General features: G+C 42.7%; 1 protein-coding gene across 2 annotated transcripts in view; it reads left to right on the top strand.

Moving 5' to 3' along the window:
* Positions 1 to 979: 979 nt before the first annotated feature.
* The window catches only part of znrf2b (zinc and ring finger 2b), a 52,093-nt gene continuing 28,776 nt past the window's right edge, over positions 980 to 24,296 (top strand). For both annotated transcript variants that reach the window (XR_015718417.1, XM_087837147.1), the window contains exon 1: positions 980 to 1,914. Coding sequence is in view for 1 of the 2 variants with exons in the window: in XM_087837147.1 (XP_087693273.1) it covers positions 1,524 to 1,914 (391 nt within the window). In the remaining variant the exon portion in view is untranslated. The remainder of the gene's footprint in view (positions 1,915 to 24,296) is intronic.

The raw sequence follows: 24,296 nt of genomic DNA, 5'->3' as shown, positions 1-24,296 counted from the left end.
GCTTCCAGCTCCCGTTTCTGCTCGATGACAGCTCATACATTTCCTTTTTCTCCCTCCTCGCGCTCACAGACACATAACGTGTATGGCAGTCCATTCTCCCTGCAGCACGGACTACACTGCCCATGATGCTACATTCTGCATTCTACCTATTAGCTTAGCACAACAACAACAAAAAGGCGCTCTCTCTCACGGAGGAAACACGCAGAGCCAGAGCGTCACCCTGTAACCATGGCAACCGCAACGCTGCCGCCTGGAACAACAGAACGTAGCTGTCAAACAAAACCCAAACAGTCCTGACCCGCCACAATATGAAACAGGAAAGTACCGCCGTGTAATCCATTTATTTCAACAAAGTAACTGTATTTTAAATACCACCTGTTTAAACGGTACCTGTAACGGAATACAGTTACTCATATTTTGTATTTTAAATACGTAACGGCGGTACATGTATTCCGTTACTCCCCAACACTGGTAGCATAACAACCGCGGTGGCTGCAGTGACTCCTGACATGCTCTCAAAAGTTCCAAGTTTGGACATATGCTGTGTCCAGAGGGGGATACATCGAGTGCTTGCGGACATTGTAAGTTCTGTATGTAAGCACCTCTTGAAATCGGATGATTCTTTTTGATACACTCAGTCTATAGTGTTACAGATAACGCTACTCAGAAGTATATACAGCATGTAAAATCAACATTAGAGTATTACATTAACCAATCAGTAATTATAACATAACTTGTGTGATTCTGAATAAGAGGTACTTTTATTTGAGATACCTGAAATGTATATTATTATTTGTGCTTACTTATATAAATGCATAAATTGCCACTTTGTAAAACAGCTATTTAATAACATTAAACTACTGCTAAAGAGGCTTTGGTGCCTGGTGCCTCTGTGATGTGCAGTGGGGAGTTAAACTCGGCAAAGGCTTTATTTTGAAACTTCTGGGCGGAAGTCCCCGTGAGCCTGCCTAGCTTGGCAGCTAGCCTGCGCAGCAAGTCTCCTTGCCGCCGCCGCCGCTGCTAAAACGGTTCAGTGCAGGACTTTCTCCTCCATCACTTCCTTCTACTGAGCAATGTGTTGTGAGGCAGGGGGGTGTGAGGAGCGCCACTCTTCACTGCTTCACGCGGCTCGGGAGCCATGGCGGAGGGGGTACTGAGGACGACCCAGCGGCCGGAGCACAGCGGGTCACCAGGAGCGGCTCAGCACACAAGGAAGGACCCACGTTCTCACCTGCAGCACAGCCTCTAGAACCGTTACTGACGGAGTACAATGGTGACGTCTGCTAAACTTTTCCGCACATCCCCAGCTTTGGTCACGCGCGGCCGCTTTAACTTTTCACCAACTGGCAGTTGTCGATTCTCGATGGTATCGTAGCGACGCGGAGTTTGGTGTGCTTTTCTCTTCTTCCAGGACGTGTGTCCTGTAAAGCCATCTGCCTCGGGCGGAAATCTGGCGTACTGTCCCGCAGTGAGCTCGCACAGCGCCTCGTTAATATTTCAAAGCCGAATCAGTAGAGGTTAACATGGGGGCAAAGCAGAGCAGCCCCACTGCTAACCCAGCTGCTAACGGACGGACCAGAGCCTACTCCGGCTCGGACCTGCCCTCCAGCACGTCCGGCAGCAGCGCTGGCAGGACTGCCGCCCGGGGGGCGAGGTACCACGGTGCGTCCGGAGCCTCCGGACCCAGCACCAGCCAGCAGATCGGAGCCAGGGCCAGGTCTGTTGGGGGCTCGAGTTTAAGACCCCACTCTGGCATTAACATTCCCAACAGCGGCGGGGGCTACAGCTCCCCGGAGTCCGGCGGCAGCAGCCCAGAGGAGGCGGCGGACAGGGAGCGCTCGAGCGGAGGGCAAGAAGTTCCCCGGCTGTTGATTGGATCATTACCAGCACACCTTTCGCCTCATCTGTTCGGAGGTAAGAGCGCAGAGCCGCTCCGCTGCTGTGGTGACGCTGCCGCACGGCTGTTTACAGCAGGGTACAGCGGAGAGGTTAGGACGGGGGGCGGTGGTACTCAAACAGGGTTCATTGATCGCTAGAAACGTAGTATTACAGTCAGCTGGTGCTACACGAAGCATAACTGATGTAGGTCAGTTAGCGTTGTGCCAAGGTGCTCCTCAATCCGAGGGAGAGTCAAATGATCGCAGAGGCGATCACCGGTGAACACACACCGTGTTCGTTACCTCATCTAAACTTTACAAGATTAACGCAAACCAGAGGTCAGCTCCTTCCAAGAAAAATGATCAGACTAAACGTGGAGCAGGTTTAAGTGAATGTAAAGCTTAAATAAAACATGTTTGTTTGGTTACTTTTGCAGTCGCTCTAGAAGCAAGACTCAAATCAATGCCCACATCTGTCTTGGTGAAGCCTCTACGCAGTTACCTTTCAATTATAAGTGACAGGAGCAATATTTTGCCCTAATAATAATAATAAATGATGACATTAATCGAGCTGCATTGATGTTACATACTGTTCCTCTGGTGTTACTGCTGAGTCTTCAGTAATGAATGAAAAATATGCATTAAAAGGTTTGATAGAGTAAATATGACAGGTGAATCCAAAAGTTATGGTCAGGTGGAACATTAAGTGGTCATCATTAGAGTGAGGAAGAGGAATTATCAAAGATGGGCTTATTGTGTGTCAGTCACAAGTCGTTATTGTCAGTGGTACCTGTGAATGTGAAGCCTGCCAACTAAATCCTCCCACATGACTTTATCAGCTAACATTAGAAACCATCAGCAGATACCTGCAGACTAGCTAAGTATGTGTGTAGCCATCAAGATGTCACCCACTGGTTAGTGATGTCCAGTTAGGAAGCCTAAAGCTGCTTTTGCCATGTGAGGAGGGAGGAAGGGACATTTATTGGCTAATAACATGTCAGTCATGGGTGTTTTGGACAGGGGTTGGGAATGCTGGTTAAAGCCCTTTTATACTGGCGATGTTGGGCCAGACTAATACTGTGGTTTTGAGAGCGATACCATTTCAGTATTCTGATACGTTGGGTCAGACACATGAAGCACACAGACACACAAACCATAAACATATTTGCCTAACATTTGTAATAGCCATAAAGTTATGCCCGTGATTGCAGTTATTTATTTACTCGTTTACGCTCTGCCCAGCTCTACAAAAAAATTACAACTTTTTATTCAGAATGATACAAAATCAAAGTTTGAGGCTCTGGAAAATGTTTCCAAAGGTCACTCCACTGTTTTCTCAGCAGTGCTGTTAAACCGCAGGTATTTGACTGTGTGGCCATTAAAAAGTGCTGATTTTTGGCATTTCTGTGTCTGTGTTCACCTTCTAAACTGTCTGTGGTGATCTGACCAGCTTGCCAAACGACTTGTTTAGACTAGTTAATGTGGCACATATCAAACTGTGCAGCTAGCATTTTCTTTTACTGTAAGGGCCAACATGGAGGAAGTTGGTCACCCAGCTGCAACTTTACCGCCAAACGTGTTTCTGAACAGTCTTGTGTTTGTGTCACAGCTTTGACTGGGCACAAGTTCTCACTGCAGTTCTCTGAACAGTGTCAGCGTTAATGCTTTTATGAGGTAAACGGCGCCTTATTCTAAGCTCGACGTTGTTACAGCGATCCAGAGCCTAGCTTAGCTTCAAAGCAGCGGTATGAATTAGCGATGAAGATGCTGGCCCCTGAGTGAGCGGCTCCTGCTGGCTTTAATAACAAATAATGTGTGATGATGATGACTCATTTGAGCCAAGTGCTAAGATAAACAGCGCGAGCCTCCTTGTGAATGTGCTCTTCTTGGTTTCATTGATCGGCTGTGAGGGCTGTAGTGACTAATCTTCAGACGCTCTAATGCTTCGTGACCTCAGATTGATCGGGGAACTGGGGCAGAGGTCAGATACACAGCTCAGCATGTGGCACGGAGGGAGTCGGTCAGGGAGCTGATTGTCAGCGCAGGTGAGGACCGGCTGGGTGATGCTCTCGGTGAAAACGATTCACATGGCGCAGCACATCATCCAGCACGAGCACAGTGAGTGTGTGCGCTTGTGTCTGTTCACAGAAGGAACTGAGTTCATTCGGGGAAGACAATAGAGCCATTCGAGATGCGTTGCCCTTCTCCTGGAGAGTATTTAGCAGCAGGCGGTTCAGGCTGGACACTTTCCAGAAGGCATCGTTTTTATATTTATTTACTAGCGTTTGCTGTTGTGTTTGCTGTCTGTCAGAACAGTGACAGGTTCTGATCATTTTATAATCTATAGCTTAAGCACGCTCACAGAATCTGAAGATGTTAAGACAGATCAAACCAATCCAGGCGAAAATAACCTCAAGTAAAATAAAATCAGTCATCTGTCTGATAAAAGTACCTTTTAAGAAGATATTTAAAAGAAGTCCCAGACTCAGCCGGTCTCGTGTCCTCGGGCAGGCCCGGGGGCTGCTCTGATAAAAGACCTCTGCCTCAGGACTACTCACTGCATGCTGGCTTGTCGTCTTGTGTGTGTGAGGTCAGAAATGCAGGACTGAAAAAGGCCAAGGAGGAAATAATAACGTGGTTGACACTGAGAGCCGGAAAGTTTAACGTCAGTGATATAAGCAGATCAATGCATGTTAAGTTCATGCAGCTTAAATCATGTGTGAAACGCTCTCTGTATGTTTAACAGTCAACATAGATCCTGTCTGTTTGTGGTGTGCTGCTCAAAGTGTTCAGATGATTCGGCTGGTGAGTCACGTAATGAGCGCTGAGCCCCGCAGGGCAGAAACAACACTGCAACTTGTTGGACCCTGACAGTTTGTAGAAGCTGAAGCATGCCAACATTTCATTGGTTTCATTCTTATCACCTCTGAAACGGAGGGAAAAACCGATGTAATAAAACTCGCAGGTATCGTTTGATTCATGTGCAGCTGTTGCTTTCCACTCTCTGTGTTCATACAACACTTTGCATTTTATCAGTTTTATTCATCTCTGACACTTTTCCACAGTGTGTCTTTTGTGCTGTTTATTCCCCTGCTGATCACAGCAGATGGCCCCGCCCCTCCCTGAGTGGTTCTTCTGGAGGTTTTTCCTGTTAAAAGGGAGTTTTTTCTTCCCACTGTTGCCAGGTGCTTGTTCATAGGAGGTGGGCGTTTACTCAGTATTATTGTAGATAGAGCAGGGCGATATGGCCAAAAATATTTATCACGATAAATTTATTGATAATTTGCGATAACGATATAACTGACGATGTAATTAATGCGAGACAAAATACAACTCCACAACTTTACTAGTGCAAAAAAAACCCCATCCATTTATTTTCACTTACACAAGCAGCTGTTTTTATGTGCATTAAAGCTATATAAAAATGTAACAGTGCAAATGCAAATTCCTGTTTGACAGTTTAACCAAAAGGCATTTCCACTAGAAATAGACTGACATATCCTGAGCGTAACCATGTATAATATCCACTGAAGTTAAAAAGAGGAGCTTTGCTACATTAAACTGCAGTGTGCCAAATAAAAAAGTCAAATACGTATTTTTCGGACCATAAGGTGCACGGGATTATAACACACATTAAGCAAAACAAAGCAGTCAGATAAATAAAACTTTATTCAACTCACACTTCTTGCTTCCTCCACTTCTGTACCATTGATTCATTAATGCTGTATTCTATCACAGCTGCTCTATTCCCACGTCGTTGCAGTATATTAATGACTAACCTCATATTGTGGATGGATTATCTCAGTTGTTCTCCTGACTGAAGTTTGGTCCGTTTACAGCATCCTGCCATGCGATTGTATTTGTCTCTAACCATCAGGAACCCTCACGTTAACTTTTATCGAGTGGAAAAAAGTTAGCGTTCATCCTCCAGCTTCACTGTTTATGTTATGCTAACATAGCTGTGTCGCTAGCGATCACGTAGCACATCATTATAAACCAGCTAGCCAAACTTCAGTAACCCTACAAACACCACTGCTGTTTAGTTTTCTGTCTTCATTTATGTTGGAAGTGATAGCAGAGCTGTACGTTTGAATTTTTTCAGAAATCTCTCAGTCAGAACATGCTGTATCATGTTTAGGTAACTAGCGAAACAAGCGAGCTAACTTCCGCTAACTTCCTGCTAACTTCTAACTCCGTTAAATGTAATAAATTCTGTTTTCATGGATGCCTGGATGTTAAACTTCATAGTTACACCTGGTAAAGCAGCAACACTGTGATGCTGCAGTGCTCGTTTGACTTTGGGACATGAAGTAGACAGAGTTTAGGACCCAGATTACGCCCAGATTTACGAGCACCTTAGTCCGACATATACGGCAATAACGACGGCCGCTTGCATATTGTACAAACAAAATGTGCTTTGTTGTGTATCTGACGGACAAACACCAAACCAGTTCCACATCACTGGAGCTGCACCATTTTTACAAACTAATTCTGGTTCATCCGTTTCACTCTGTCACTACCCGATCCGTACCGGAAACCCGATCGGTACCCCGCATGCGCGAAAGGTGTCTACTTCCGGTCGTAGCGTTTTACGATAGTTATGGGTCAGAGTATCTGTTAAAATGTTAAGAATAATGAGTAAATCTTAAAATGTTTGCAATAATGAAGCATTTCAATACAATGTAGACAAAAACGAAAAATAAAAAGATAGTTACGGATCGGGACTCCCCGATCCTTACTGCGCATGTGCAAAGTCGGACCGTACAAATCGGGTCTACCCGATCCGTACCGCGCATGTGCAGATGTTTTCTTCTTCTTCTGTTCGTTTAATGGCAGTTTACTCCCCAGTGTACGAGGATACTGCCACCTGCTGACCGAGCGAATGAACTTCATTGTAAACTGAATTGGCGTCATTACAAACGTGTGTTAAATTTGATTTAGTGATAGTCGAGTGTGTTTATGCTTGTCTGTGTGGAGAGGATTGATTAGTATAGTGATGATGATGTCCGCTATCACTGTCAGTTGTCAGTAAACACTTAATCTGGCTGCTGAATCTTCACGTGACACATTGCTAAGTCAATATTATTAAGTCTGTAATTAGGCGCCATCCTTCTTATTTTACGGCGCTGTTGTTCAATCGGGGAACGCTCTCTGTTGAGGAGAAAAGCATGAATTTGTTTGTATATGGATTATCCATCGTTTAAATGTCCCGGGCAGTCGAAAAGGAGGCAGAGCTGTTGAGAAATGCTAGGAGCTAACTGGGGCTAACCGTATCATTCAAATATATTGAATGTCGCAATGTTGGCAAAGAGAGGAAGTGACGTAAGATTTGCGCATGCGGGGTACGGATCGGGTTTCCGGTACGGATCGGGTAGCGACACACTCAACAATCCGCTTTCTCCCTTCGCATTCTCCGTTGGCGCCATGCTTTTCCGACCATGTGCGTATGAAAACAAAGGCACTGCGCATGTGCGTTTTACTCATATTCTATCATGATATTTCATTTTCTTATCGTTGCCTAACATTGTACCGGTGTTACTGTGAACGGTATGATATGGCCCAGCCCTGGTTGTATAGTCTTTACCTTACAGTATAAAGTACCTTGAAGTAACCCTTGTTTTAATTTGACATTATATAAATAAAACTGAATTAAACAAATCTGCTCTTCAACATCTAGAGAATGTTTACACTGCTATCAGTACAAAGGTACAGTGTGTATTTTGGAGCTGGACGGGTCAGTAACAATCCTGCTATTTCAGACTAAAGGCCAAGCGTTTTAGTGTAGTCCAAGTAAAAAAAAATATGGAGGTGGAAATGATCAGACTCACTTTAAACAATCTGATTATAACAGCCTTTAATGTAAATCAATGTTTTTATTTGATTTGAAAGAGGAAAAACTGAGCAACTGAATTTGACAGTGTCAGAAAACAACCCCTCCTGTGGACACGTCACTGTCTGAAAGCTTTGGCACATTTGTCACTGACATTTACACCAATGCTGGTAAATCTGCTGTCAGCTGATCCATCCACATGGTGGTTCCACCTATCAGACTCTATTTAATAATAATATTATTGATTATTATTTAATCTGTTTAGTAGTAGAGTTAGTAATCACATTATAAGCATATTAAAAGTGTGTTGCAATAATATTTAAAGAGACAGCAGTTATGGTCGAGGCTGTATACCTGAGACTGTAAGCAGCAGGTGGATAACATGATGGATGATTTTGTAAACATGAACGATAATATTAATGTTACCGTTGGAAAAGTCTGCGTTAAACAGATAAATACGAGGAAAGGGTTCACAGATTATACGTTTCCATCTTCTTTAAGTTGCCAATCTGTGTTAGTGAATGGGAGCTATCAAATGTTTACAAGGTAGGAAAAATATCTATATGCATAAATTATTATCAGATAAAACACTGCAACTTCACACATTCGTAGTAATACAAGAAGCATATCTTTTTACATGAGACTCCCTCAACTTTGACACATAGCACCAGTGTGTCTCACCAATCTAAGCTTTAGCTTTGACAAAGGCTTTTCATCCTCAAGACAGCATGCCACTCTGTCTCTCCATCCATTGACCAATGTGCTGAGGATGGAAATGCTGGGAATCATAATGCCAGGGTACTGAATGAACTGAATCAGGAAGGTTTGGGTCATTGTGTTTGACAGTGCTCTTCATGAAAAGACCAAATGGAGGAATATCCTCTGGAAGAATAGTACACATCCTTCCTGTAGTGTTGCAAAGACTTGGAGATTTAATGGCAGGAAGCAGAGAAACTCTTATTTGAAACCTGTCGTGTCTGCATTGCAAGTTAGCGTTGTTCCATATCATTTCATCCATAATACTGAATATAAACTTTTACATGATATAAAAGTTTCTTATCAATATATTAATTACAGAGTGACCATGTGTTCACGTTCTCTGGGATGCACAAACACAAACAGATAGCAGACAAGTCCATGCATGTCAGTCAGCAGTGACTCTGATGAATTATTAAACTACTCCAAGAACTTCCAACAAAGCACAAAGATTTGTGCAAAATATGGAAGAAAATTGTTCATGTTAAAGATGGAAACTTGTTTCATCCACTGAGGTGGAATCGCTGTCAGGTCCAACCAGGAGGAGACGCCAGCAAGCTGGTGATCGTGATAGAACCTGGAGGCTATCTCACCACCCCTACCTACACCTACTACCAGCTGTGTCTGCATCAGTGCTTCAGACTGTGATCGTATATTTCAGTTATTAGGAAAGAGGAGGTGATTGTTGCATGATGTGAGCTTTGCATAACATGCTGTGGTGTTTACCTGCAGTTCATTCAGAGCAGCAATCAGACCTACATCACAGGAGCAGATTGATTATTATCCACGGGGAGAACATGTTCATGCATCAGAGAATTTGAACTGATTTATTTGGACTCGCAGGTTTTTGTTCAAAATAGGAGAAAGTCGAAGAGAAAGAAAAGCAGCACACACACTGTGGTGATCGTTGCTTTCTGCACAGGCTTGGCTCGTTTTAAACGAGTCTGAGCCAACCCGCCTTCCCACCGACTTCCTACTTGAATTTGTCTGTGAGCGGGAGGAGCGAGAACAACGGTGCAGTCTCTGTAAAACCTGTGAACCAAACATTCACCATTTTTCGTAGTACCTTTAGTCTTTATTATTTTGGCGCTGTATGTGAGTGCACGTGAGCGTGTTTACTGAAACAAACACATTCATGCACCGAGCACCGCACACACACGTGTCAGGTTGTGTGCACAGGTTAGTGCGAGTGCGAGTCAGCAGACAGGAGTGTAATAATTAACTTGGCTCGTTCAGTATCCTTCTTCTATGATGGCCGCATGCACGGATCAGTAGCGTGCACACACATACGCACACATTTAAACTTGTCTGCAGGCTGTGTTAGCAGGTGGCGCGATGGCTTTATTAAAGGTGCTGGATCTTCATTTAAAGAACAGACTGGTGGATATGCAGCAGAGCAGCTTTGCCACACTCAAGCCAAAAACAGTGTGGAAGAGTCTGTTTTTGCTGAAGAGTATGCAACGCTGACAGAAATGTGATGCAAATGAGGAAGAGAGCTTTAAATAACTTCTATAGTGGTCTGATGAGCAGCATGATGCATTCATGCTGTTTGTCTCAAACACAAACGGATGTGTTTGTTTCTTAGTGTCAGAACCACAGACTGTATATAAAAGATGGACATAGCTGCCATGGCACTATGAAATGAGCCGATGGTTTTGGCCCCTGTGTTGTTGGGCCAGTGGGTGAGATTAGATATTAAAAATTAAATTTGATAATGCTGTCAATCTCGGTTAGCAAGCTGCATTCATAACATCTTTGCTAATTGGCATTTGCCTGAATAGCATATTCACCCCTAAAAGCCGTCGGGGTGAGGACTACATTGCCCAGATGTTGTATGGAATTGCACTTTGTGAATACTTGTGCTATGGAGGCAGAAGTTAGCTGTGTTTGTTTTAAGTGGCTGTTTCCTGCCCTGGATTACAAATACCACGCAGCATCCCGACATTATTTGTGTTCCTGCAGAAAACCTTTAAAGTGGGATCAGTCAGTAATGGAGCCTCTTTCTGCCAATCCAAGCATGCAGATAAAAGCTGCCACGTATGCTCTCTTTTTTCACTATTACCTGCTCTGCTCAACTCAGTTTTTTTGGGGTTTGCATTAGGTGGTAGTACCAGCCTACTCAGCTGGGGTTCCAAGGCGATCCAGAAATGTGACCTCAAGAGACTGCATGCCACCGATTGGCCAGTACGCAGCGTCAGTCGATGATTCATGAGAGTGACTTCTTTACAGAAATCAGAACCGCCATTTTTGAAACCCGGCAACAAGGGAAACAGCTGCAAAAAGTCAACACTGGTCCAAGCAGCAGGTGTACCATCGCCTCGACCTCCAGCTTTGTTGTGTGTTTGTGTTGCATACAAAGATGTCACAGGCTAGGGCTGCTCGATATAACGATATATATCGGATGACGATATAAAAACATCTGTCGTTTCATTTTACGCTGTCGTTTGTTTCATGGTGTCGCAAAATAAACTGTTTACGGCAAAATTTGTTCATATTTTGATGTCACTGTAGTTATTAAGTTCTCTCTTTCTCTTATATTTAATAAAACCACACTACAGACGGTCCAGCGCCTGTTTTTATGCGTTGTCGTTGGCAACAACGACGGTAAAACCATTTCGACATAAACCTTTCACAATAAAGCTCAAGATCCTGTTGAGACTTTTCAAAATAAACCGAATCACGTGAAAGATGCAGATTATTTACGGATGAGAAGTAAAAAAGAGCCGTCAGGTGCTAAAAAATAAACCTTAGACTCAAACGTTAGAACAGGCTTTTCCCCGCAGCACGCCGTGTAATAAACACTCACAAAGAAAACGGCGGCCGTTACAACTTACGTCTAAAAATGTATCGTTTCATGCATCGGTTAAAACACTCGCTACACGACGCGCAGCTGGAAACACTTCACGTAAGTCGAGCTGCCCGAGATTCACAGAACTTACAGAAAATGTTACATTTTTGTGATTTATATCGTTATCGGACGATAGAATTCTTATATCGGGATATGAGGTTTTGGTCATATCGCACAGCCCCGTCACAGGCTTTTGGACACATTGCTATAATGACCTCACGCACACATGAGCTCCTCAGTTTTAATGGAAAGCGGCCATAACAGCTGAGGAGGTACCAGCTGAAACACCTACCAGCAAATCTGCATATTCCAGTCTGGTCTCAGTTGAAGCTCACGTTTTATTGATGCTCCCAGAGAGCAGCCTTTATGTGCATCCTTTTTTCCCCATTAAGCTACTTTTAGTGATTACACTTTAATCTGAAGTTTGGGTCTGATTGAACCAGGTGCCAGCAGCAGTAGCTGCTTAACATTTAACAATAGTAAAATAAAAGAATCTTCTATTTTTGCAGGATCTGCACAATATTGTCTCATAATAACACTAAAAATGGGTTTCTACCTGGGATGTTGTGTCTTGGGTGAAGCTTCTTAACCAGCTGCTTAAAGTCCTGTTTGTCAGTCATTCCCATCCACCCTTTGCTCCTCCTGTGATATGGAGCGCAGCTAGCGAGGGTTCCAGCGGTGTTTGGTCATGTGTTTACATTGTCACCAGCTGCTAGCGTCTCCTTCGTATCCTGGTTTTACTCGTCACTGTGTTTTTGCCTGAAGTGGTCAAACGTGTTTGTTGTTTCCACCTAAAGGTAAAATACTTTGCATATTTTGCAAAGTACTGAGCTTTGTTGGAGGTTGTTGATCGCTGCCGTTTAGGTGCTCAAGCTGATACTTGGCTCTCAGACATGCCCAGACTTGTGTTGTTGTTGAGTGCACTAGGGAGTTCAAAGCCATATGACACAATAATTTGACATTTTCATACTATTTAAAAATGTGTATTGTCACAGATGATATGATATGGCTCAAAACTATCCAGTGCATGTAAGGTTCTCGATAAAAACCCTTTAATTCCAACGAGCAGTGGTCATTTTTCACAAACCACAGCACAACTACTGACTGAGAACGTCTGTACGGCTGATTCAGTTATATATTAAAATCCTCACTGCAAAAAGAAAAAAAAGAAAGAAAAAAATATTTGTTTTTACTGCCAGGAGTACAGCGCTATACAAATGCAGGCCATTTTACCATTTACAGACTTTTAAATGATAAAACAGAAAATTCTGACAGTATGTTGGTCTGTGCTGCTTACAGATAGTCCCTTTAACTTTAACATGTTTTCTGTACCATTAACGGACCTTTCTGTAATAGTAAAATGTGAAAACTACCATTTACAGGTGTTTCCTTTCACTGTAACTCTTTAAATATACGTTACAGTTACAACCTAATTAAATGAATCTGTGCTTAGTACACAACACTGGTACATTTAATGACTCGTGTGTTTAATGTGAAATATTCTTTTATTCTTCTCAACTCAAAAACGATACCAAAATATAACAACAGAATCCATTTGACCATAAAATGACTCAACAGCTGATACATGAATAATAAATATCAAACTCATAATCTTTACAGTTTGAGTATTTTATTTTTCCTGATGTCAGTTTGTAGATTTGTTCATATAGTTCATATACATGCATTCAAGTGGCAGTTTTCATCAAACAGGATACGTCACACACATTTACACACATTTCATTTAGCAATAAGCAGAGTACCTTTAAACTAGAATCATGGCTGTTTGTTTTGTTCTGTGTGTTACGTCTGTATAACGTCCAGTATTACTTAGAACACAGTGATATCTGACACACCAGCAGCATCTGTCAGAGGCATTTACTGCGCTGGTTTGTGGCATTTTGGGGCTGATGCAGGTTTTATGGGAGTAAAAAAATAACAATATTCATATTTCAGCTACACAGAGCCATGAAATATGAGACACTACTTGTGACCTACACGGATTGCATTGCCCATTTTTTCCTCTGTCATTCTCCTCCAGCTACAAAGCTCCTGTTATTCCTCTTCACTTCACTAACATGTATCAGAGTCTTTGTTTTGATGTATTGGGTGGATTCTCCTGTCCCCACAACATGCTCTGTTTCCCCCACATCCTCTGTCACCACCATCACAGGCACCTTGTCTTCAGACTTTTACTTCACCTTAGGGCTGCTCGATTATGGCAAAAATGATAATCTCGATTATTTTCACTGAAATTGAGATCTCGATTATTTGACGATATTTATTTAACAATAACAATGTGTTGAATAATGACTTTAAAGATTGTCAAAAAGAATATAAAATAGTGCAAATACTGATAACAGTGCAAATGTTTAGTGAACTTTGCAGTGTTGCTCTGTGGTGCAGCTACGACACTGTAGCAAAGTTTACACACTGTGTCTACTTGATCCACGTCTGACTCATGAACCCATAATGTTTCCAACCACTCAAGTTTTTTTACCTCTTTTCAACCAACAGCAGTCACTCTCCTCTCCAAATAACTTCTGCTGAGCTTTCCGAGCTTCCCTCGGTCCTCTTAATCAGCGGTCCCCAACCCCCGGGCCTCGGACTGGTCCGTGAGTCGTTTGGTACCGGGCCGCGAGAGTTGAAGCTCAGGTGTGAAATGTATAGTTTTCAGGGTTTTTATCGGTTTTCAGCGTTATTTTGTTATCATTTTTATCGTTTACTCGGTTTTCCTGGGTCTTTTCACGTGTGTTATGAATAAATCTTCTTTTTTTCGGTACTGGTACTAGTTTTATTTTGTTGTATTTATCCGCGACACCTTAAAGGCCGGTCCGTGAAAATATTGTCGGGCATAAAACGGTCCGTGGCGCAAAAAAGGTTGGAGACCGCTGCTCTTAATTGTTGTGACACGTGTTGGAAATGCAGAGAGGTGCGCTCGATTTGCCACACGGAGCAGCGCGAGAGTAAAGCACGAGGGAGGGGCTAATAATCGGCTCAGTCATTTTTAATGATCGTTGAAAGCCCAGATCGTAATCGAGATTAAAATTCGATTAATTGAGCAGCCCTACTTCACCTTAATAGCATTAGCATTACTCGTCTGAGTATCCTGAGCATTAACATTGTTAACTTTTAGAGCCCAACAGATTTATTGGCAGGCTGATGTCATCGATCATTAGAAACTATTATCCTGTCTATCAGAGCTATCGCAGCAGACGGCTGCCCCACCCTGAACCTGGTTCTGTTCATCCCACTTTCACCGAGTGTTTGCTCGTAGGGGTCGTCTGATTTTCTCTGTATTGTTGAGTCTTACAATATAACCTTGAGGTGACTATTGGTGTGATTTTCCCACTGTTAGGTTGAAATTGTTAAATGTTGTCATTGTGTTACTTAAATTTGTAAGTCTTAGTTCAAACTGTTTGATCAAAGACACTCCTGTTTCTATTGCCCTCCCCAGCCTGTTGGATGGTGGTGGTGGGGGGGGGGGGGGGGGGGGGGGAGGCTGAAGTGTTTTATTACAGGCACATCCTATGTGAGGGTCCTGTCTTCTTGTTTAGTAAACTTCCTGCCTTTATGACCCTTTTGGTGAGCAGGAGGTCACACAAACGCACCCCAAACGCACACACACACTGAGTGTTTTAACCTTTTATAACCATAGGGGGGTTTTACAGTGAGTGTTTCTTCACAGAAGTAAAAGGCTGCAGGGGAAGCTGGTTCTTTGGACTGCTGCCGCCCGGCTCCCCTTGCTAGCATGTGAAAACCGGTTGAGCTGTTCGTCTTGCTTCGTTAACAGGAATAAGTCTGTAAACCAGCAGAGCCTGTGGAAGCGCAGACCCAACAACCACCTTATAAATAAAACTGAATTGAATTTTAAAGGGCCAGCCTTTTGCAATGCTCCTTTTTGTGTTGAGTTTTTGTTGTTGTTCTTAGCACAGGTCCATTGTTGGTCGACACAGACTCGATACAGGAGTTTATATGTGCATGGCTTCAGAGTTCCTGAAGCAGCAAAGACAGAGAAAGAAGCCACCGGGTATTGTGTAGTTTGGCGCATGCTCCATCTCTACAGCAGGTCTGGACAGTTGTTCCACGCCATCGTTAGGCTGCTGCTACTTGTTCTTCTTTTGGCTGTTCTCTTCAGACCGGATCAGCTGTCTCATCTCACCCTGTCCCTAGCATCCTCTTCTGTCACACTGAACCTCTGCACATCCTTTCTTACTACAAACATGAACGTCTTCTGTGGTCTTCCTCTTCTCCTGTCTCATAGCTGCATCTTCAGTATCCTTTGGCCAGTAGATCCACTCTCCCTTCCCTGTCTGCCAACAGTAGCACCGTTTCCACCGTTAACCTGTTGTTGTAAACCTGGGCTCAAACCAGTCCAATGTGGAAATGTCATTCTTTATGATCCACACTGGCCATTATTTTATACCCTTACTGGCACAACCCTTCCCATTTATCTGGGCTTAGGACTGGCACTAGGAGTACACTCGCTCGTGTGCAGTAAGGCCGCCATAGAAAGGTCCAGAACTCGACATTATATCAAATTAGAGAAAGACGCCTTATTGCTGAAAGTGGTTGCACTCAGTGTGTCCATCCTGACAGAGTCGTAGTGCGTCCCTATATAGTTTGAGGCATCTGTAGGATTCTCTCACTATGTGCAAGCTGCAAACTCATGAAGGAAATGGCTACCTATTGATTATAGTGTGGCTGTAACTCTCAATCAGTTTGATAAAATGCTTGGCAACAGAGAGGCACAGTTCTGGATCGTACCAAACTCTAGTTTCATGCAGATACTGACTGGACTGTGACCAGGTGGAGAAATTGGATTTTAGGACCTTTGAGAGACTTTTATGTGGGCAATCAAAGATATCCCATCTCCAACTCGGCTATTCTCCTGCTTCCTCCTGTATGCCTGTGAAAAGCAATTATAGTGGGGTCAAAGGTCTTAAATATTGCACAGGGTTGTAAATTCTTTGCTTCTCTGCCTGTCTCTTTACAATAATAGGAATGCCAGCTACTGTCCACAGTGCATTTGTATGTCTGCAGAAACCTATAAGAGCCAGTCTCACCTCTGCAGCATTGTTCCGATAAATGATTCACTTTGTCTTTTAAATTTGGTGTGACAACCGCAAGACACATTAGTCTCTGCATATCAACACAGGCTGGTTTTATAACATTTTAAAGAAGAAACTTTCTAGATATTAAGTAGAGCAGGGACGACTTTGTAGCAGTGAATCCACAACAAGTGCTAAAATGAAACGGGGTCATTGTTACAGCAGCCCGGCTGCAAACAGCACATGCAGCATTGGTCCCTGTGTGACCTTTGGTTGAACAGTGCAGCGTCTCTGCGCTCCGGTGCAGCACCGAGAGCCACTTTAGTCAGATTCTGAGCGGTAAGATCAGAGGTTATAAATGTGATCAAAGTGTTTTTTTTATTTGTTTGTAGTTAAAGTTCAGAGAAGCTAAACATGACAGCAGTCAGAGGTTGCCGTGACGACTGTGAGGAGGAGGTGCTTTCTTTGATGTTTGGTGATTCCTAATGAAGTCGTTTCATTTAGGTTTACTTAATATTTTCAGATGTGCTTACGATCCTGACGTCCTCTCACAATGCTGCTGACTCTGTCTGTAAACAGGTTACCTGAAGAAATCCCTCTGATAGGACATCACATTCTTATTCTGGGAACTAGCAACGATTAGTGCTGACAGAAGCCTCCTGTCTTGCTGTTGTACACAAAGTCTCCTTTGGTGTCAGTGGCCTGATGCGCTTCCTGGGACATCATTAGCTGCAGAGGGATGAAGGTTGTTGTCCTAAAGAGGACAATAAGACCCTGAAAAGCCTCCCATCAGGTCCTGTGTGCTTTGAACTGTGGCTTTCACTACCTGCTTAGATTTAGACATTGTTTCCCACCAGGTTCGATCCATGTAAAAACTTCACAGGTCTAATGAAGTACTGGTAGGATTCATTACTGAAAAGGTTACAGAGTCATTTCTGAAGCTGTGGGGACTCCAGTGAATCACAGTGGGAGCCAAAAACATGGAACAGTGGTTCACAAAAGACCCCAGAACATCCAAACTGCAGACCTCACTCGCCTCAGTGTCCATGCCGCACCATGACAAAGAGAGTCAGGCCATTTGTTGCTCATCTGTTTTCTGCAAAGACCTAAAGCCAGATTGGAGCTGGCAGAGAAACCCCTGCAGACACAGACCCGTCCCTGACAGTCATCTCTTTCCATGCTTGCTGTCATTATTCATGCACAAGGACACGGGGATCTAAATCCTCCACACTCTCTGCTCCCAAGATGGATAATATTGTGTCTTTCTGGAGAAATGTTGAACATGTCAGCACGAGGGTTCAGATGATTGCACACCACAGGGGCTCAGTTCTGTGGTCAAGTCAGTCCAGGTTAGCAGAAATCTACCTTGACGAGATAAGCTATCAGCTGCTTAACCTGCTTTCTTAATCTGTGCCTTCATCTGAATACAGCAGCAGATGTGTTTTGGTGATTAACTGCATGGATGTGACGTCAGCCACAGGTTTGTAAAAAGGTGTGAAGCTTGGATCAGGCTTCCTGCTGAGCTTTACTGTAAAATGTCCACGGGACGAGGAGTTGCTCCACACTCGTATCCAGGAGACTCTTAAACTGAAACCTTGATGAAATAAACATCTGGAAGTTTAAGGTATCATCTCATGTTGAAGTGGTTGACTCCAACAGTGATTTTGTGTAATTTGTAATCTCCACAATGATAAGAGTCATAACTGTCTCATTTTAGAAGGGTTTGGACTGTCCTTGTGACTGTTAGCTGATAACGTGGCACTTTCCCCCCTTCTGGTGTAAATATGGGAACTTCTGGATCCAAAAATCACGCAGAAGCCAAAACACTAATGTTACGGCTTCAAAATGAAGAGTCAGAGCAAGTTTGTGCTACAATTACATATAAAGTTACATATTATTATTATTGACATGATTTGATTGATTGTTAGTCATGTCGTTCACAAAAAGGGTTTCATAGAACCAGAAATTTCTACCGTTAGCTTAGCACCATATACTTAGAAAGCAGCTGGATTCTTGTGAGATGTCACATAAGGTTTCGTCTGGCTGGCTTCAAGCTGTGACCTCTGTGAAGAACTACTGGACAAACTAACATTAGACTCTGTAACCTTTGTTCTGAACGCAGCTGATTTCTCACAGACCTTGAATTCTGTGTGTGGTTCTGCTTTTTTATATGTTTCAGTGACTATTTGCATCCTGGCAAAACTCATTACCTGACTGAAAATATTTAAATATCTCCAAATACAACATAGTTCTGGCTGCAGAGCTGGGGTACTTTGGAACAATGTATTGCCTTTCCTAAATTCTCTAGTTAGAAATGCTGGCTGAGACTTTAGTCACTGGGATTAGCAGCTGCTCGGTGTTTAAAGCTGGCCTACATGAAGAACTTTGCACCTAGAAAGAGCAACCACAGTGGGATAAAGAGCTGTGTTACTCAGTTTCTCCTGAACAAACTTGTAACATTTTTGTAGTTTGGGTGTAAACGTCTCCACCATCCAGAACACTTTCCAATGATTGTAGTCACACTGTAACGGGCAGTGGACTTGCTGCTCTGCTTGAACACACAGAGTTTCATAAAACACGCCTCATTCTGTCATTCAGCTTAGGCAGGTTAACTTCTCTTCAAACATCTGCAATAGCAAGATATGTTTTTTCCACAGTAGCATGGTAGCGTGACCAAACCCCACATCGGTATATTTTGTAAACGTCTGAGCTTCTTCTTCCTGCAGAGATTCTGCACCTCCTCGCCATCTTATTCGATAAATAGGCAGGTGTCGGCCGGACAGGTGCCGATCCTGCAATCTCTGCCCCATTGTGCCTCGACGTGCCTCCTGCTGCATGAAGACAAGCGCTTAAAGGCCAAAAACCCCAGAATAGCATCATGCACACAGACTTTTTGTTTTATTTACTCAGAGAGACAAACTGCACATACAGAGAAGCTGAGAGGAAACTGTTATAATGAATGTGACCCTATGCCCTGTTATTCACAGTGGAGTCTTTGACAAACAGATTCATTTACTTTGTCATCTATTTAACTATAAAGTGATGACCTTAATAATCTGACTTATTGTTTCACTAAGAATAGGTTAGAATAGGTTTATTCCTCAACCAGGATATATTTGATGTTTCTGCTGTTATCAACCTGCAATATTATCACAGATTGACAAGAATGTCTTTGTTTGTTTGTTTCATTTTCATGATCCATAGTCTACAACCATGTAAACTCAACTTTTTCCTTCAGTAAAGCAAAGAAACGTTTTCATATCACTGCATCTGTGATCAGCCAATAGATCTGTTTTACAGCAGCCATGTTAATATTTAATAACAAATAAACTCAGGTGACTAATCACATGAATCAAGGCTATGGTTCAACATGTGAAAGTGCCACATCTGTGCACAGCTGTGCAGTGTGGATAGATTAGAGGAATATATTTATAACACTGACACGAGTGTTTCACTGAGAATCATTGATATGGTTTTACTGGTTCACAGTGTTGTCCTTTCACCTTGAATAGATGAACAACCTGTAATCTCTAAGCTGATGCACAGTCCTCTGAATACTGAATATTAACTTAGCGTGATGTTTCTGGCTACTCGATAAATGCAAATCTTTCGAGTTGTCTTTGGAGTGGCAGTGATTTCTCAGAGACACATCCGTGGTGAACATTGTGACTGTAGTAGAGCAGGTAGTGTACTCTCCACTGACTCCACTTTGCACTATGTTATATTGTTATTGGTCTACATTTTGGATTATGTGGCTGAACAGTTTTTCGTTGCTCCTGCAACAGTGACAGTGAAGATGATCTTCTCATGATGTCTCATTTATACAGTCTGTATCTGACAGTGTGTGAAGGGAAATCCCAGAGAAAATGAAAGTGGCTTTTAACCTTCGTACACACAGTTCTCCCTTCATACTCCTCCCACATGTGAAGCATAAAGAGACGTGTCTGCCACGGTTTGTGTTGTTCTTTAACCCCCCATGCTGTTATTCTGAGGGCAGTCCATCTGCTGATCTCAGAGGGCAGATGATTAACGGCACACAGCACCTGCTGAAACCTTTCCTCACACGTTGTAAGTGGAAAAAGCAGAAAACCCCTTAAAGCCCACAGAGGTTTATGGTAGTGGTGGTGTGTTTGTGACAGATAAGACAAATACTGCATGTATTCACAGGATGGGAAATAAGTACGGCCATTCAGTACTCCATCTATGAAGCAGTCACGTACTTTTATTACGATGCTGACCTCTAAAGAGCTTCTTTCTTGCTGTTTCACATACATGTAATGGTTCTTTATTCAATTCAATTCAATTTTATTTATATAGCGCCAAATCACAACAAATGTCGCCTCAAGGCGCTTCATAGATACAGAGAAAAGCCCAACAATCATATGACCCCCTATGAGCAAGCACTTTGGCGACAGTGGGAAGGAAAAACTCCCTTTTAACAGGAAGAAACCTCCGGCAGAACCAGGCTCAGGGAGGGGCGGCCATCTGCTGCGACCGGTTGGGGTGAGAGAAGGAAGACAGGATAAAGACATGCTGTGGAAGAGAGACAGAGACTAATAACAGATATGATTCAATACAGAGAGGTCTGTTAATACATAGTGAGTGAGAAAGGTGACTGGAAAGGAAAAACTCAATGCATCATGGGAATCCCCCGGCAGCCTACGTCTATTGCAGCATAACTAAGGGAGGATTCAGGGTCACCTGGTCCAGCCCTAACTATATGCTTTAGCAAAAAGGAAAGTTTGAAGCCTAATCTTAAAAGTAGAGATAGTGTCTGTCTCCTGAATCCAAACTGGAAGCTGGTTCCACAGAAGAGGGGCCTGAAAACTGAAGGCTCTGCCTCCCATTCTACTTTTAAATACTCTAGGAACAACAAGTAGGCCTGCAGAGCGAGAGCGAAGTGCTCTAATAGGGTGATATGGTACTACAAGGTCATTAAGATAGGATGGGGCCTGATTATTTAAGACCTTGTATGTGAGGAGCAGGATTTTAAATTCAATTCTGGATTTAACAGGAAGCCAATGAAGGGAAGCCAAAACAGGAGAAATATGCTCTCTCTTTCTAGTCCCTGTCAGTACTCTTGCTGCAGCATTTTGGATTAACTGAAGGCTTTTCAGTGAGTTTTTTGGACATCCTGATAATAATGAATTGCAGTCGTCCAGCCTGGAAGTAATAAATGCATGAACTAGTTTTTCAGCGTCACTCTGAGACAGGATATTTCTAATTTTAGAGATGTTGCGCAAATGGAAGAACGCAGTCTTACATATTTGTTTAATATGTGCGTTGAAGGACATATCCTGGTCAAAAATGACTCCAAGGTTCCTCACAGTGTTACTGGAGGCCAAGGTAATGCCATCCAGAGTAAGAATCTGGTTAGATACCATATTTCTAAGCTTTTCAGCGCCGAGAACAATGACCTCAGTTTTATCTGAGTTAAGAAGCAGAAAGTTAGTGGCCATCCAAGTCTTTATGTCTTTAAGACATTCCTGCAGTTTAACTAATTGGTGTGTGTTATGTGGCTTCATGGACAGATAGAGCTGGGTGTCATCTGCATAGCAGTGAAAATGTATGCTATGTCTTCTAATGATGCTGCCTAGGGGAAGCATGTATAATGTAAACAGAATTGGTCCTAGCACTGAACCCTGTGGAACTCCATAATTAACCTCAGTGTGTGAAGAGGACTCTCCATTTACATGCACAAATTGGAGTCTATTAGATAGATATGATACAAACCACTGCAGTGCAATACCTGTAATACCTACAGCATGTTCTAATCGCTCTTACAGGATATTATGGTCAACAGTATCGAATGCTGCACTAAGGTCAAGAAGGACAAGCACAGAGATTCTTTATGACACAGAATCTCCTCCTAACAGGCTGTATGAGCTTTATTTAGTTGTTTCATTGTGACAACAGTTTGTTTTCTGACCCGTCTGTCTGCTGGCTGATGTTCGCTAAATGCAGCGTGTAAGCCAACACAGAAGCTGTCTCACATAACAACATACGGTATTAAAGCTCGGCTAGTTCATCCAAACTTCCAGGGCCGATCTGGTAACGTAGTTGGCCATTTTCAATCTGCTAACTCTAACTAACCGGTGCCAGATTCATCTAGCGTAATCCAGCTAGCTGGCTAACTCTAGTTTGCTTGCTATCGTCAAAGCTAGCCAAATCAAGTCAACAATAGTTGAGCAAAAAGAGCCTGACCACGGTTTTACACGGTGACCCGACGCCAAGTCCTCCTCGTGCTCTGTGTTTGCGTGTGATACTAATGTTTACTGAGGGGAGGATAGAAAGACTGAAAGCTGACGTAACAAGGAGGCAGTGCTGCGTTAGACAGCAGGACTGCCTCACATCGTCTCCACTACATCCAGCTCTTTCCTCAGCAAGCATGTTTATTTATACCCCTGTTGCTGCTGCTCTCTCCTGCCCACTCTTCTCTATATTCTTTTTATTCCAGTCACTTCCTGTTTTACCCTCTGCCTTGGAGTGAAAGTGCCAGTAACATGAACTTTATATACATCAGTGGGTCAACAATTCTTCAGCCCAACTATCAAAAGAATGACCCTCAGTGGTGTCCAGCATCAGTACAGCTCTGCTCCCTCACAGCTTTCTGTCTCAGGAGGAGACTCCCTCGCATTTTATCTAGATCCACGTACTTACTTTGAAACATTTAGACTCCCCGATCACATCAATTTATTTTTAGTGTTCTGCATGTTTTAAATAGCTAAACCCCGAAGTCTAAGGAACGACTGTATTTTCACCTCTCAGGTGATCGATGACCCTGGTGCAGGTGGTACATGATCAACATGGGTTAATGACCCTGTTAAGGACAGTTCCCTTATATAACAGGGACTCTCCACCATTTGGTTTTAGAACGGAAAAAGCTGCTCGGTTGAAAGATGAAATGTCTTCAAGAAATTTAAAGTCCAGTCGCTTTCTTTCCAAGCGCTTATACTATCATGACCTGGATGACTGAGAACTTCCACAGACCCCAAGGTTTCAAACAATCGAAGTATTTGTTGGCCAAGAGAGAATCAAAGCCTGTCTTATGCTGACTGTCTGTAGATACTTTGTTACTTGGAGCCGGCGTAAGTTCCTCAATCAGTTATTTCATTATTGATTCATGCAGAAGTATTATTTCAGTCAAGTATGTTTCCATTACTGAGGATGGTGACTAGAGGTGGGAATCACCATACATCCCACGATACGATATTATCACAATACTTAACGCACGATACGATATTATTGCAATTTTTAAAAATATTTTGCGATATTCAGATTCTGTACATAAAGGTAAACTTCATCAATATTCATTTCCTCTAATATCAAAGTCTCACACTCAGTCTTTCTCTCATTTCAGTTTTATTGTTGACAAACTGAACGGTTTGTATTACAGTCTAGTCCAACTTAACTGAATCAACCATCTGGTACAATTATAGCTATTCTGAACTATGCAGTTTATGAAAACTATGCAGCCCCTTCAGCAACTGAAGAATTTGAAAGTAAATTAAAACAAAATATAATTTTACATTAAATAAAAAAGTTTTAATCTTAATTAAAATCAAACATGTCTTAAATTAAAATAAGTAAACTGTCATGTTTATTGCTGCCAAAAACAAGTTAAACACATTTGGACAGTGAAGGAATGTCAGGATTCTTGCTCAGAAAAAGGATCAACATGCTCTGAAGTCAGAGCACAAAAACCTTTTTGTAACAAAATATCGATTTCTGCTGTTTCCGCATTAAGGATCTCACAGGGCTAATATTGTTTCCTTCCTTTTTGTTTTTGTAATTGCTGCTCGTTCCCTGAAATGCACTTTCTGTGCAAGTTAAATCACCAAAATTCATGGTGCAGTCAAACAGTTTTGCCACTGTGTCCATAAAAAGCAAAAATCTAAAAAAAGCTAATTTAAAGTTTGTAATCTCTGTGGAATTCA

The sequence above is a fragment of the Neolamprologus brichardi genome, unplaced genomic scaffold (genome assembly GCF_056152115.1).
Source record: "Neolamprologus brichardi isolate AB-2024 unplaced genomic scaffold, ASM5615211v1 NODE_ptg000008l+_length_2720982_cov_1, whole genome shotgun sequence".
NCBI lineage: Eukaryota > Metazoa > Chordata > Actinopteri > Cichliformes > Cichlidae > Neolamprologus > Neolamprologus brichardi.
The sequence above is the reverse complement of the archived record's forward strand: the minus strand, read 5'-3'. Positions and strand labels throughout refer to the sequence as shown.